The 15691-nt window shown below is 42.0% G+C and overlaps 2 protein-coding genes across 5 annotated transcripts in view; one reads left to right on the top strand and one right to left on the bottom strand.

The window, feature by feature from the left end:
- Window positions 1–7509, top strand: part of LOC140586344 (suppressor of tumorigenicity 14 protein homolog) — a 64222-nt gene extending 56713 nt beyond the window's left edge. For all 3 annotated transcript variants that reach the window (XM_072708151.1, XM_072708152.1, XM_072708150.1), the window contains 6 exons: window positions 801–926; window positions 1651–1770; window positions 2637–2817; window positions 4117–4385; window positions 4971–5107; window positions 5316–7509. In XM_072708151.1, coding sequence (XP_072564252.1) covers window positions 801–926; window positions 1651–1770; window positions 2637–2817; window positions 4117–4385; window positions 4971–5107; window positions 5316–5477 — 995 coding nt within the window. In that variant the 3' untranslated portion in view covers window positions 5478–7509. The remainder of the gene's footprint in view (window positions 1–800; window positions 927–1650; window positions 1771–2636; window positions 2818–4116; window positions 4386–4970; window positions 5108–5315) is intronic.
- A 464-nt stretch (window positions 7510–7973) lies between these two features.
- The window catches only part of LOC111836272 (kin of IRRE-like protein 1), a 35609-nt gene continuing 27891 nt past the window's right edge, over window positions 7974–15691 (bottom strand). The window contains exons 9-15 of one of the 2 annotated variants that reach the window (XM_023797377.2): window positions 14823–14949; window positions 14421–14521; window positions 11853–12051; window positions 10872–10979; window positions 10586–10695; window positions 10333–10422; window positions 7974–10230 (exon numbers count right to left, since the gene is read on the bottom strand). In XM_023797377.2, the coding sequence (XP_023653145.2) occupies window positions 9658–10230; window positions 10333–10422; window positions 10586–10695; window positions 10872–10979; window positions 11853–12051; window positions 14421–14521; window positions 14823–14949 (1308 nt within the window). In that variant the 3' untranslated portion in view covers window positions 7974–9657. The remainder of the gene's footprint in view (window positions 10231–10332; window positions 10423–10585; window positions 10696–10871; window positions 10980–11852; window positions 12052–14420; window positions 14522–14822; window positions 14950–15691) is intronic. The other variant, XM_023797378.2, reaches the window with a different exon arrangement.

Genomic DNA, 15691 nt, shown 5'->3' with positions numbered 1-15691 from the left:
TTCCTCAGATAGGAAATACAGATCTATGCAATTATTATACACAGACTGTAGCAGTGCAATATTGGCTGGAGCACCAAGGTGGAAGTAGGGCTGTGTGATATGATAATATATATCAGATGGGAAAACAAAAACATCTATTGTGTCATATTACACTTTATTTCTTCGTTTATTAGTAATGGAAAAGTATTGCGAGGGAACACAAAACTATTGAGAGGAAACACAAAATTATTAAAAAAAATATTTTCCCACCCTGACCTCTTAGGGGCTCCGTATACCACAGTTGATCTGTAGAATAAAAACACAAATACATGACTATCCACAAATATGTATTTTTATTTGTGATAAGACCATAAATATCATATCCAAAAAAATAAGAAGTGATTTGCACGTGATAAGGGTTTTGCATATTTGTGGATCTAGGAACATTGTATAGGTGATAATCTGGCACCAGTTTCATTTTGAGACAAATTGTACCAAAGCTGCAGTAATGCTGCTTAGTGGTGACTCATGGAAGTACAGCTACAGACACAGATCTGGTGACCTTGATTACCTTGGGACAAGTCCTACAAATCAGGTTTTTTAATAAAGTTTTTTGAGAGGAGGGGAGAGTGTGTAGAGGGGCTATAGATTGCGGAGTTTGGGGGGTGTGGAAGGAGAAGGAATTAGATGGGGCAGGGATGACTGGGCTGTCCGGGGAATGCATTATTATCGTTATGACAGCATCTAATTGGCTGTATATTTTTTTCAGCAGTTCTGTTGCTCCCTGGTTGTTTTCTTGGTAAATCTTTTGTCCAACTCAGGATGTGAGGAGAGCGAATGGAGGTGTTCTGACGGGATGTGCATTTTGAAAACCCTGATGTGTGATGGAAAGAAGGACTGCTTAGATGGGAGCGATGAGTCAAACTGCATCACAGAATCATCTCGAAGTAAGCCATAGTCATCATATCTCCATCCCCTTGCTATGTCAGAGTGCAATAGTAATCATATCCGCCGCTCTGTGAGCAAGCCATAGTCATCATACCCCCCAGTATGTGAGTGAGCCATAGTCATCATACCCCCCCAGTATGTGAGCGAGCCATAGTCACCATACCCCCCAGTATGTGAGTGAGCCATAGTCACCATGCCCCCCAGTATGTGAGTGAGCCATAGTCATCATACCCCCCTGCTATGTGAGCGAGCCATAGTCATCATACCCCCCCAGTATGTGAGTGAGCCATAGTCACCATGCCCCCCAGTATGTGAGTGAGCCATAGTCATCATACCCCCCTGCTATGTGAGCGAGCCATAGTCATCATACCCCCCCAGTATGTGAGCGAGCCATAGTCACCATACCCCCCAATATGTGAATGAGCCATAGTCACCATACCCCCCAGTATGTGAGTGAGCCATAGTCACCGTACCCCCCTGCTATGTGAGCGAGCCATAGTCACCGTACCCCTCAGTATGTGAGCGAGCCATAGCCATCATATCCTCATCACTATGTGAGCAAGCCTTAGTCATCATTTCCTTCAACCACTTGCAACATGTTTTCTTAAGGTTACGTGAAATGTTAGTGCTTGCGTAGTGGCTCAGGGCAGCCTTGTTTCATCTGTGTCATCTGCTGTACCTGTTATTTCTTGTTATTTTAAATGCATTGTGGTTTCTGCACAGGGATTAATGTCTGCACTGACTACACCTTCAAATGCAAGAGTGGGGAGTGTGTGCACAAAATCAACGCAGAGTGCGACCTGACCAATGACTGCAGTGACGGATCTGATGAAGAGGGCTGCAGTAATGACAGCATTTCTTTTCCCTGCTGTGTGCCTGTCTAAACTTGATTGCTTGAGCACTTGACTAGTACTTAGTACTGAATCAGAGCTTGGCAGCCCACCCCTCATCTCCCAGTACATTCACTGGGTATTCACTGCCTTCCCCTAAACCATTATTTATTTAGGGAGATGATGGAATGATTTCTAACAATGATTCAGGTGCTGCTGTCCATCCATCCATCTTCCAACCCCTTATCCAGTTTGGGGAGTGGCAGGTGCTATTTCCAGGCAGAACCAGACACAAGGCAGGGGGACACCAGGATAGAATAGGATGACAGTCCATTGCAGGCCACATCCACAAACCTCACTATCTCCAGTTTAAGGACACCAGTTAGCCCACAGTACATGGAAAAAATCCACGCATCACAAGCAGAACATGCAAAGCATGAACAACCTTGCTCCTGCTGCTATTTAATTTTTGAAAGCATATCTGTAAAACTGTACACTTGGTCATCCAGAGGAAGGTTTTATTCATTTATGCTACTTATATTTTAAACCCAATTTAAGTTGCTTGCATCACTCCCCTAACCCTTCCCTTCCATTCTCTGGCCTGCCATTTCTTTCCTTACCCTTCCCTACCCTTTCCTTCCCATCCCTTTCTTCCTTTTCCCTTCCCTTGCCTACCTTTTCCTTCCCATCCTTCCCCTTCCCTTCCCTTTGCCTACCTTTTCCTTCCCATCATTTTCTTTACCTTCCCTTTACTTCCCTTCCCTTCCATGTCCTGCCTTTTCCTGCCTTTTCTTTCTTGCCATTTCCTTCCCATCCTTTTCTTTCCCGGTCCTTCCCTTTGCTATCCTTCCCTGCCTTTTCCATTCCTTCCCTCCTCAGTGTGTGGCACCAGGCCCTACAAGCACAACCGCATCGTGGGTGGCCAGAATGCTGACATTGGGGAGTGGCCATGGCAAGTCAGCCTACACTTCATGACCAATGGCCACGTCTGCGGTGCCTCCATCCTGTCCAAGACTTGGCTACTATCAGCTGCTCACTGCTTCCAAACGACCTCCCCTGAGTACGTGCTATGGCGCAGCCCTCTCTAGTGCCGCTGTCTGTGTCATACAGCAGAGATTTAAACCCTAAAGTTTAAATACCTACCCATTGAGCCACTGAACCACCCCCTTAACATTTATGCATCTATCCACCCGTCTTTCACCTGTTTATCCCAGTCTAGATCACAAGAGGGTAGCACAGGGCACAATTCTGGGGTATAGCCTGGATGGGTTGTCAATCAGTCGCGAAGTACACACATGCATACACGCAATAGTACATTATTGGAAAGTAGCCTAATTGTATGAGTCACCAAAAAACCCATCCTTAGCCTTTGTGTTCTAGTTTGTTATTTTTAGTATCAGATTCAGGGTGCACAACAAAACATCATTACCACTAAGCTGACATCCTGTGCAGAGTGTGTCCTCGAATTGTGCCTTGTGCTGCCCTCTTCTAACCTAGACTGGGATAGGCTCCAGGCCCCCGTCTGTCATCCTGACCAGACTAAGCAGTTACAAATTCAGGTGGATGTATACGACTGCTATTGGTACTACTACTATTAATTTTATTTACATTATCATTAATATTACTACTATTACTTTTACTATTACTGCTACCACTACTACAAATCATCATCATGTAAGAATTGTCTTAAAACTCCCTTGTAAATGTTTTCTTTTGATACTTGATTCTGTCCTCAGAATTCCTATGACCATTTCACAATTGATACTTGTACTTCTACAATTTTGACACTAGGTGGAAGCACTAACCTTCCGTTTGAGAGATTCTTTGAGTCTTCAAAATGTTTGCTGTTGAAGTCTTCAAGAGTCATAGTGCATCCAGTGCTACTCCAAATTTTATAAACTCCTATAATTGTTTGGCAATGTAAACATGAGACAGAAGTGAATTTTTCACTTTGGGTTCAGGCTGCTCAGTTATGGCCAAAATCATAGTCATGATTCTTTTGGTCAATATTGAGATCACAATTATTTAACACAGTGGCTTTGGGAATACCCATGCATTTATTGAACTTGTGAAAAGAAAAAGAAAAACTTGTCTTTTTAACTGTGGATTTCCTTGAACTCTAAATTTGATTAAACTGAGAAACAAATAAGGGGCTAGAAAGGAATGTACTGGATTTATAACAAAAGACAAAATGAGAGCTTCATTGTGAAACAAAATGCAGTACAGTAATCATTTTATCTTGATTATTTTGCTTAGATAATTGTTGTCAAAATGGTAATTGAAAGTAAAATTCAATGACCAGCCCTATTTTGTGTATTGTATTGTACCGAGTTATTTTTCAAATGTTCACTGTGTTCAGAAATCTCATTCCTGACAACTGGCGGGCATACAGCGGATTGCGCACCCAGTACTCTGAGGAAAACGTGCAGATGCGCAACATCAAAAGGATAATCACCCACCCGGAATATAATGACATGACGAACGATTATGACATTGCCCTGCTGGAGCTGAACGAGCCACTGCTCTTCACCAACACAATCTACCCCATCTGCCTGCCTGACAGCACTCACGTCTTCCCAGCAGGGCTTTCCTGCTGGGTGACGGGCTGGGGGATGCTGCGAGAAGGAGGTGAGCGCCCCCCATATCAGAAACATCTTCTTCCCTACAGTACTTCTCTATAGAGCATTGTTTCCATACCTGCAGACTCCATGCATGATTTGAGTGCCAACAATTACTATCGAGATAATATCTATATGTCATTTGTTCACTCCATTAATGCATTAATTTGGAATTAAGTTTAAAAAAACTGACAGGGCAGGACTGTTGCCTCACACCTGGAGGTTTGAATCAGTTTGTGTCTTCTCTCTGTGCATTCTACAGACCATCTCACAGACATGCAGTTAGACTAATTGGTCTCTCTCTATTGCCTTGTGTGTGTGTGTGTGTGTGTGTGTGTGTGTGTGTGTGTGTGTGCGTGTGCGTGTGCGTGCGTGCGTGCGTGCGTGCGTGCACGCATTTGGCCATGGATGGTCATCACATCCAGGGTGCACCTCAGCCTTGTGCTCTGTGCTACCTGTAATAGGCTCCCAGCCCATCTGTGACCCTGGCCAGCATCAGCAATTAAGAAATGTATGGGTGGAAGGGAAGATTCTTTTGTAATTCTCCAACATATCTCTTAATGTTTTGTTTCTTGTTCCTTTTAATGACCACTAGGTAACACTGCACCAATCTTGCAGAAAGCAGAGGTGAAGGTCATCAACGACACAATCTGTGACACGGTAACAGAGGGCCAGGTGACTTCCAGGATGCTCTGCAGTGGGTTTCTAGCGGGAGGTGTTGATGCCTGTCAGGTGAGGAACACAAACATACCTTTTAATGTTTATTGTACGTCTAAAATATCTACTGTTTACTTGCTATGGCTACAAACACTTTTCCAGCAAAATAACTTCCAGAAAATGCTGGACCAAAGTTTTATTGTACACCCTAGTCTGGCTCCTTTCCTTGTCCTTCCTCTTGTGTCAAATTCACAGCATTTTCTCTCCTGGCCCTCCCCTGCAGGGAGACTCAGGGGGCCCTTTGGTATGCAGAGAGGAGAGTGGCAAGTGGTTCCAGGCTGGCATCGTGAGCTGGGGCGAGGGCTGCGCCCGCAGAAACAAGCCCGGGGTCTACACACGCGTTACCAAGCTGCGGGACTGGATCCGGGAGGAAAGTGGGGTGTAGATCAGGCATATCCAGCAGGAAAATGGGGGCAGTTTCAGAAAATTCACATGTAATACCGACATGCAGGTCACTCGAGCAACTGTTATAAACAGATTGAAGGTGTTGGGATGAAAAGTTTCAGAAAATTTGTGAACATTCTCTTCAATCAATACTGTTTTAAATTGATATTAATTAACAATAAAATATATACGAATAAACATTAATACAATAAAAAGTAATGTCTTGGGGACACCCCTCGCATTCATGAATTTGTCACATTTCACCACCAGCTCACTTTAATTAAAATAACTTAATTAGCTATTGAAGTTTAGGAGGTATTGATGAGCCAAATAATGTGTGCTGGTGGTCAAGTTCAACACATAGATGGGCATGTTGGATGTTAACTGCAAATCCTGTAGTTGTTTGATGAGAAGTTTTAAAATGGCTAACATGACACTTTGATGGACATACAGTCATAGTTTTACAAAATCATATTTATTATGTGGTGGCCTAAGAGATTTTATCCACGAGGTAGCTCTCAAATATTAACCATATTCAGCAAGTTTGCTATCAGATGACCTTTGGCCATTAGATGGGATAATTTGCATAGTTTTCTGAGGTATGAAAGGCCAGGCTGATCATATACATTAAGAGAATTAGGAGAATTTTTTTTTGGTGAAATTTTAATATAGTTGTGATGTTTTATGTGTGGTGGTTAACACTGGTCTGAGGTGGGATGTAAAAGGTACTTATGTATAATATGTAGATTTTAATGCAGTTTTAACAATGACCATATAACACATGATGTTAGTCATATTGGTGAGAATTTTGAACTTTGAAGTTCTTGGAATATTTCTGAAGACCAACACTTCTTAAAAAAAAAAAAGAGTTTATGCATAGCCTAGTTAGTGTAGACTTTTGAAAGTTGAATACATTGGTACATTGATGTCTCTGTAAAATGCCAAGTCATGGTTAGACTATTCAATTATTTATGAAAGGGACACATTACATAATTGCCACATGAATTTCTGGCTATTTCGGGACTTGGTGGTGGTGTATTCAGCAGGTCAGGGATCTTTTCTGCTATTAATATTTGCACAGAAATTAAGATGATGTGATGTTTTCTCATGTTGAAGCCGGTGAACAGTATTCCATACAAACATCCCTGTTTTTTTAAGTTGTTCTTTATTTGCTGCTTGTTAGGTTTTGTGTAGCTGTCCAGAACTAAAAGTTATTTTCCAGTTCAATTACAGGCAGTTCATAGGATATGAATGAGATCTGTTCCCTAAGTCTGTCTTTAAATCGAATTTCAGAATACTAATTATACAGCACATAATAAAGTAATAATAAAAGTAAATACATATGGTACTGTACTGTACCACAAGCCGACACACCACTGAAGCTACGCAATGTTTTCATAAGCGTCACAAAGTAATAAGTACATTCATTATTACAAGCCATTGTATTTAACTAAATATTAAATGTAATAGGCTTTACGACAGTCCGTTCGTAAGTATGAGTTGTCTGTAAGTTGGACATTAAGTGGGAGACTACCTGTACAACAAATTATTTACTTTGCTACTCTTAGGAGTATGTCACGAAATAGAGGTAAATTAAATTCTGTCATGGTCATACACAGTGTTGAATTATCCATTATTATGTAGTAATTTTGTATTTGGTCCCTTTTATCATGTTCTATTTTGTTAAAGTGCCTGCTATTAATATATGTTATAACCAGGGGAATGATCCAGATGGAATCATAAAAAGGACTATATGTATTTCAAGGTAACGAATTCCTTACTAAGAAATCAATTGCAGTAACCCATAGAAATTTACCATTTAAAAAATATATATATATAAATAAAGAGATGTATAACAAATGTCGTGCACTTGTTTGATGTACCAGTAATACTGGTTTTGCTGTATAGAGATTTATGCACTAGTACCTGTGTCTGACTAGGTACATGGTGCCCTTGTTTGACATTTTGTTTATGTGCACTTTTTATTACAACGATCTCCTCATCGTATTCAATAAATATTGTTTGATTTTGAAGTCCTTGTTTTTTTTTTTTGTTATACCTTGTGCTAGAATAATTGTGGGCTTGCTGTATCCTCAAAGCATGTGAAACGTTTAGCAATTGTTTCTGTTGTCGGTCTTAGTGCTTTATGCTGACTTTTCTCCCAGCCATTGTCAGCATTTGTCAAGTGTTGCTCATAATTAAGAAGCATGGAAATGGACATGACACGATTATAGTGTCACATTATGCCTTGCTTTGTGAGACTGATTTCCTTGTCACTTGGGAGCCAGCTGGTGACTATTTCTGAGTGTTATTTACAGGCAGGAGTGCTCAAATCTTATTTGTCTTCATTATAATAAGCATTTCTACCTTAGAAATTTATGCAACAGGATTCCAATGAGTGTTTTTCAGTTCAGGTACACGTGTGGCCTTGTCAAAAAGCATTTGTAAGCGTTCAGCTGTACGTCCTCAAGCATAAACTTTGTCCCAGCTGGGCAGGTTTATCTGAAATGGTTTTATTTAAATATAAATATGTGTACAAAGTTACAAGCACAATGGCTTTTTAACATAATACATTATTAAAAATTAAATAAAACAATGGCCATTAGTCGCGTTCAAAAAAGCATTTCTCTGCTTTCGTTGATGGACAAACAGTAAAAGACAAATGGAGGACAGATTTAAAAATCAAGTTAGGATATATATTCATGTATATATAAAGATACAATTTACAGTAAAGCAGCTTACACGCTGTACATTAAGGCTTATATAAAATATAAAAATAAAGACGAGCAATATTTTTCACTCTTTGCTTCATTTCCCAACCCAGTGGATTGTGGACAGTTCTGAGAAAATGGCAGTACACCGTTCCAGTGAACTGAATCCAAGTTGCAACAAGATACAATATGTAATCTTTCACATTGGCAATGGAAATGAAAAATGTCGAAGTATTTCACTTGAACAAATCTGCATGCAACAGATAGACAATGTTTTTGTACACTTAACTAGTTTTGGGTAGTATAGGGTTTGTAAACGTTTTCAAGCTCCTACATACTCATGTCCCGCAACCCTCACCAGGATAAGCAGTTGGAAGATGGATGGAAAAAAAAAAAAAAGGAAGATGGATGGATGGATACTTATGTGACTGTTTCCCATTGGTAATCAAGCTTCATGATCAAAAAGTTTGGCTAAATTGCAACCAAGTTTCAAAGCCTTCTCTGTACAAGAACACAGCCTTAAACTGAAAATAAGCTACATTACTGAACGGTGATGCTCATAATTTTTAAAGTGAGCCTAGGATGTACACTGTAATCGCACAGAAATGATAGAGCAAGGCAGCCATTTCCACCTGCGCATATCCCACAATCTTTGGATATTCATTGTCACTCATCCCCCGTTGAAGCAAAAATGATTAATACAGACTATCTTTCATCTTTCGTAGCTGTAACCTAATGCTATCAGCTTTTTTCCGTTATTTGAAATCCATTATTTTCAATTGTCTGCACTGATCCATCAGGCCAGAACTATTGTCTGAAATAATCTTAAAAGCATAAAATATCTTTTTAGGAAAACTACAGAATTCATCATCCAGAAAATATGTGAATGATGCTTGGCTGTACTTTTATGCCTGTTTCACAGTTTGAAGTTGAACCTCATGGTTTGGCTCAGTCTTTTATAATGGATTGAAATGTGAATGTGCTTAGAATTCTTTTGCATGCTGATGTAAACAAAAATTCATGAGTTTTCTTTTTAAAAAAAAATTTAAGTTCACAAGATGCAAATATTTGAATCCCGTTTTCACCCCAAAGCCATGGGGCATTTGGTAAGAGGAGATTTCTAATTTACACCATCCCATACACAATATAAATCATAAACAGTTAAGCAGATGGCATCAATGAAACTAGTGTGTCTTTGCCTTTGTCATCCTTAAAAAAAATAAATAGTGAAGCACACTTGAAGGGAATTCATCATCAGAAGCTCCAATTCATCCAGAGGATAAGAAGATACAGATCCAATTGAACAATAACACACAATAAATTAAAAACAGTATTCCCAAAAAACTTAAATCTTCAGCCAATGGTCCTCTTCAAGACCTATTCCACGGGAAAGAGAAGCAGTGTCCGTGTAGCCTATAGAGAAGATGCTTGAATAGATCACTTATTATCCCTTGCAGCATCCCCGGCTTGTCAAACGTGTGTCTGCATGCGCTGGTGTGAGGGGCGGCCATAGTCAGACAGCTGTGAAGACACCTGGGAGGAAGCATAGGAGAAACGCGAGGAGCTGGACACTTTGCTGGCTTGATCCGAGTGATCGTAGGCATCCACCTTCTCATAGGCAGAGGGCTTGACGTAGCTCGTAAAGGCACGGCCGTATGTGGCAGGCAGGTAAGCAGAGCTGCCATACAGGGGCTCGGGGGGGTACATTCCCTGCTGCTGCTGTGCCTGCTGCTGTTGCTGCTGCTGCTGTTGCTGCTGCTGCTGTTGCTGCTGCTGCTGTTGCTGCTGCTGCTGTTGCTGCTGCTGCTGTTGCTGCTGCTGCTGCTGCTGCTCATAGGTAGAGCGTGCACCCGTGGTGGTGGCATAGCGATGGGAGAAATCATAGATCCGTGGCTGGGTGCTGTGTTGCCCATACAGCGGGTTAGGTGAGGCCAGCTGGGATGGAGTATAGACAGGCCGTGGATTGGACACATATTCAGAAAAACCACTGCGTACATGGCGATCTTCATGAGCCCGAACATTGTAATAGCCATTGGTGGGATCCTAAACAGAGAGACCAGATTAGGCTCCACCCAATTTAGAGGCAAGCATGCAAGAGAACAAAAACATGCAAGTGTCATCTTAAGTTTTCCATTTCTGCTTTACCTTGATCTCAGATCGCTCATCCTCCTCCTCTTCTAGAAGGTCGCTGTGTTCTGTTCGAGATGTACCTGGAGATTCACTGCTGTTTGGGGCCTGAAGGTTTAAATATATTATCCAAAATCAACAATTAGACCTACTTAAAACTGTAACAAGCTGTGAGCTGCTAATTCTCCCCATCAAGCTTTCGTAAAAATATCAAGTAATTTAAGTACTAATGTTCTGAAAGATTTTTATAAACAGAGATAAGACACTGTACCATAGGTTCCTTGACATCTTCCTCATCATCGTTGCTCCGTGTTGCATTGTGATCACTGTGCACAATTTGGACTCTGATGTCACTTTTAGAGAGCCTTGTTCCCTTTTTACCTTGAGAAAAAGTGATTCTTTAGTGGTTATTTGAAGCAGGCATAAATGATAACTGAATAATCTAAACAGAATGTCACCTAAAACCCTCACCCTAAACTCTTAAAAGCTCCAAACATGATTTAACCAAATATTGAGTCCTAATCACATAAACATTCCTTAGTGGAGTTTCACCTTACTTTTTACAGAGTTTCTGCAACAGAGGGTGACCAGGGTGATGATACAGATGAGGAGGACACAGCCTCCCCCGACTGAAGTCCCCACAATGATGAGTATAGGGAGAGCCTCTGTTAAGAAGGAGCAAAAGGCCAGAGGTTAGTGCAGGTGCACATCATACTGTAATTCTTTTAGCAAGTAGTATTTATTGCCTTTGTAAGCATGAATTAAATTGAATAGAAACCTATTTTCTTGTTCCAGGCCTGAAATTGTCTATAATTTCTTATGGGAAAGGGCAACAATGCATGATGAGGCAATAGGCAGCAACCTGATTAGAGATGCTAGGTGATTCCACACTGCAACTCTCCTGAGAAAACACCAATAAACGGACACAATTTGCTAAGTGACAGCTCTATTTCTATTGTATCATACAACAAAAGATGTGATTCTGTTATCCTTATTTAGGAATTATTGAGAAAAATTGCAATAGGGCTTGAAAGAAATGCGCCCTTTTGCCTCTTGAAACATCCTAATATTCTAAATTCATGTAATGACACTTTTCTCATCAAAGCCAGCATCCATCTCCTAGCCACTTCTCCTGGTCTATGCCGGTGTTTCCCAAACAAATCCCCGGGGACCCCCAGATGGTTCCTTGGGAATTGGGAGGGAGTAAAAACGTGGACCGCTGGGGGTCCCTGAGGACTGGTTTGAGAAACACTTTTCTAGGCAGACCAGGAATGGAGCACACCTAGTGCATCACAGGACACTGTACCGACAATTAGCTCCATGTCTTTGGAATGTGTGTGGAAAACACAGCTCCTGGCAGAAAACCATGCAAACTCCACACATACAGAGCAGAAGCAAGTTTCAAACTCCAACACTGTAGGTATGATAATGTTTCAGATTACATACACATCGATCTAAACTCAATTTAAGTTATTAAAGCTGTGAAATTACACAGGTATGCTGATGGTAGTTAAACAGTTTAATAGAAGAGCCCCTACCTTGCTCCTTGAGGGTGACCAATGCAGTGCCTGTTCCAAAGTGGTTCCAGGCAGTGCAATTATAACGTAGCTGGAAGTCTTGTGCAAGGGTCTCCGAGAGGATGAGGGAAGACAGGACTCCTCTATCTGTGGCGCCTGTCTGGACAGTGAAGCGTCCCGAAGAACCAGAGGCCAGGCTCATGTCCCCGAAGGTCCACACCTGAAAATAAAGAGAGAAGCACGTGTGTCTCAGAAAAGGTTTAACTGCGTATTGCATAATATACACTGCTCAAAAAAATTAAAGGAACACTTATTAATCAGAGTATAGCATCAAGTAAACTAAACTTCTTGGATATTCATCTGGTCAGTTAAGTAGCAGAGGGGGTTGTTAATCAGTTTCAGCTGCTTTGGTGTTAATGAAATTAACAACAGGTGTACTAGAGGGGCAACAATGAGATGACCCCCAAAACAGGAATGGTTTAACAGGTGGAGGCCACTGACATTTTTTCGTCCTAATCTCTTCTGACTGTTTTTTCACTAGTATTGCATTTGGCTACGGTCAGTGTCACTACTGGTAGCATCAGGCGATACCTGGACCCTACAGAGGTTGCACATATTGATGTGTCATTGCCAAAAGTTTTGCTGTGTCTCCCAGCACAGTCTCAAGGGCATGGAGAAGATTCCATGAGACAGGCAGTTACTCTAGGAGAGATGGACAGGGCCATAGAAGGTCCTTAACCCATCAGCAGGATTGGTATCTGCTCCTTTGTGCAAGGAGGAACAGGATGAACACTGCCAGAGCCCTACAAAATGACCTCCAGCAGGCCACTGGTGTGCATGTCTCTGACCAAACAATCAGAAACAGACTTCATGAGGGTGGCCTGAGGGCCTGACATCCTCTAGTGGGCACTGTGCTCACTGCCCGGCACCGTGGAGCTCGATTGGCATTTGCCATAGAATACCAGATTTGGCAGGTCTGTCACTGGCACCCTGTGCCTTTCACAGATGACAGCAGGTTCACCCTGAGCACATGTGACAGAAGTGAAAAGGTCTGGAGAAGCTGTGGAAAACATTATGCTGCCTGTAACGTTGTTCAGCATGACCGGTTTGGCGGGGAGTCAGTGATGGTCTGGGGAGGCATATCCATGGAGGGACACACAGACCCCTACAGGCTAGACAACGGCACCTTGACTGCCATTAGGTATCAGGATGAAATCCTTGGACCCATTGTCAGAACTTATGCTGGTGCAGTGGGTCCTGGGTTCCTCCTTGTGCACGACAATGCCCAGCCTCATGTGGCGAGAGTATGCAGGCAGTTCCTGGAACATGAAGGAATTGATACCATTGACGGGCCCCCACGTTTGCATGACCTAAATCCAATAGAACACCTCTGGGACATTATGTTTCGGTCCATCCGACGCCACCAGGTTGCACGTCAGACTGTCCAGGAGCTCAGTGATGCCCTGGTCCAGATCTGGGAGGAGATCCCCCAGGACACCATCCATCATCTCATTAGGAGGATGCCCTGACATTGTTAGGCATGCATACAAGCACGTGGGGGCCATACAAACTACTGAGTACGATTTTGAGTTGCTGTAATGAATTTTCAGCAAAAAGGACTAGCCTGCTGCATCATTTTTTGACTTAGATTTTTGGGGTGTCTTTTAATTCAGCCCTCTGTAGGTTTGTAATTTTAATTTCCATTAAACGATGTGGCATTTTTTTTGTTCCTAACACATTACCCAGTCCATATCAGTATAGATATCTAGCATGACTTTTTTTCCCATTGAGATCTGATGTGTTTCCAAAGTGTTCCTTTAATTTTTTTGAGCAATGTATATAGATAAAATGAAACTTTGACCACAACTACATTCCGCAGTTTCCCTAATACACAATTTCCTCATATGAGGAAAGCAATTTTTTAATTCACATGTTTTTAGAAATATCCATCCATTTTCTGTACATGCATGTTCTGTTCAGGGTCATGAGGGGTCTGGACTCATGACCCATCGCAGGACACACTCACCAATCACACCTACAGACAATTTGCTAACTCCAGTTCACCTTGCTAGCATGTGTTTGGATTGTGGGGGGAAACTAGAATGCCTGACAGAAACCTCATAATGACACGGAGGGAACAGGCAAACTTCACACATGGATCCAGGGTGGAAACTCGAACCCGGTCCCAGAGATGTGAGGCGACAGTGCCAATCTGCTACGTCACTGCGTCGCCCCATTTTTTAATTATAATTCTTCCTATTATACAGCCTTCCTTTAAGCGTGAGTGTAGTGCCCTGATTTCATTGCTCAGCTCTTAATAATGTCCTGGCAGGCCTTGACTCAGAGGTCAAACTGGCCATTTCTTGTAGGCCCTAATTCTGAACACTAATTAAGAGGCATCCTGAAGCACCTGAGGGATGTTAGCCAGAGCGTGTCTCTTTACATTTTAGTGTCTGAACAGCGAGGTCACAGTCCACAGGACCTAGAGGCCAGCTGTTTAAGCAAGGGAGCGACAGGGGGAGTGCTTGAGCATAGATCTGCATGCAAGTGTAGATGTGCATATGGAAAGTGCCCTGGAGGTACACTTACGATCTTGTCAGGAGGGGGGCTACTGTCCACCAGGCATTCTAGCTTGCCCTTGGAGTTCTTGACTGCATGCTGTGTGGCATCTGCAGTGATGATGGGGGGGCCTGGTGGGAAGATAGGATATAATGGTGAATGAGGTAATAGGAAACAGGGAGAGGAAAGAAAGCAAGGTCAGGTTAAGTTCCGGCAAGAAGGGGAGCTACTGGTGATGATGATGATGATGATGATGCTAAGGGGAGACAAGCACATACATGCTAACTTCAGAAAGAAACCCAATACAAAGCTGATGAATATAATATAACTTGCTGCAGATGAGCTGGTGTCAATGTAATGTTCCTCACTGACATTGACGAAGAGGCCAATAAAATTTGCCACCACTGAAATGCAAATGCTACAAACGCTTACCATTGACAGTGAGAGTGACCTCTCTCTCAGCCACCCCAATCCTGGGAACAATCGCTTTGCAGGTGTAGACTCCAGCATCTTCCTGTGTGACAGCCTTCAGCTGCAGAGTGTTCCCATTGCTGAGAACCTGGGGTCAGATGAGGTAAATACAACACTGATCTAATTCAGCACACCAGTACTAGCACTGTCACCAAGACAAACAGGAAACTGTTTGCAATGTAAAAATATTGGAATTAACGCTATTGTAATCAAGTTAATCATGCAATTAAGACATATTGCCTTGTCAGCAAGGTTATGCTCTTCAAATAATTGTAACTACAAAGGCAGGAACAGAACAAAAGATTCTGAATGAGAATCTTTTTAACCTTTTGACCAGCTACATTCGGTCACTTGTGAGCTCATTGACCCCCAAATTTCAAGCTGTGATTAATCCATTTGGCTTCCCAATTATTGAATTACCCAATTAATCCATATCGCCTAGATAATGAAATACGCATCCTGTGGATTAAAATAGCCAAATTTCCATGGGGCACAGTGGGACATCTTGCTCTTTATGCAACACAATTGCTTCTACATCCTACCCAGGCATTGACATGCAACTCTAAATCATCCAAATAAATCTGATAAAATAGCACACAGGGCATCCTGCAAACCAGAATCTGGTAAGCGAATGAAAAACTAAAATAAATGTAGACTGGAGCTTCAAATACCACACAGTTTCAGTGATTCTGAGCCTAAGCCTCACACCCTTGGGCACACAAGACATTTAAAGAAGCAGAAAGAATATACTGCAATGTGTGATCATCCATTAAAGCCACCCTCTCAGTTTTCAGCAGAAACCACCTATTGAGATTGAACCATATGCCAGC

Source organism: Paramormyrops kingsleyae, unplaced genomic scaffold (assembly GCF_048594095.1).
Source record: "Paramormyrops kingsleyae isolate MSU_618 unplaced genomic scaffold, PKINGS_0.4 ups41, whole genome shotgun sequence".
NCBI classification, from domain to species: Eukaryota; Metazoa; Chordata; class Actinopteri; order Osteoglossiformes; family Mormyridae; genus Paramormyrops; species Paramormyrops kingsleyae.
This window is presented reverse-complemented; position numbering and strand designations above follow the sequence as displayed.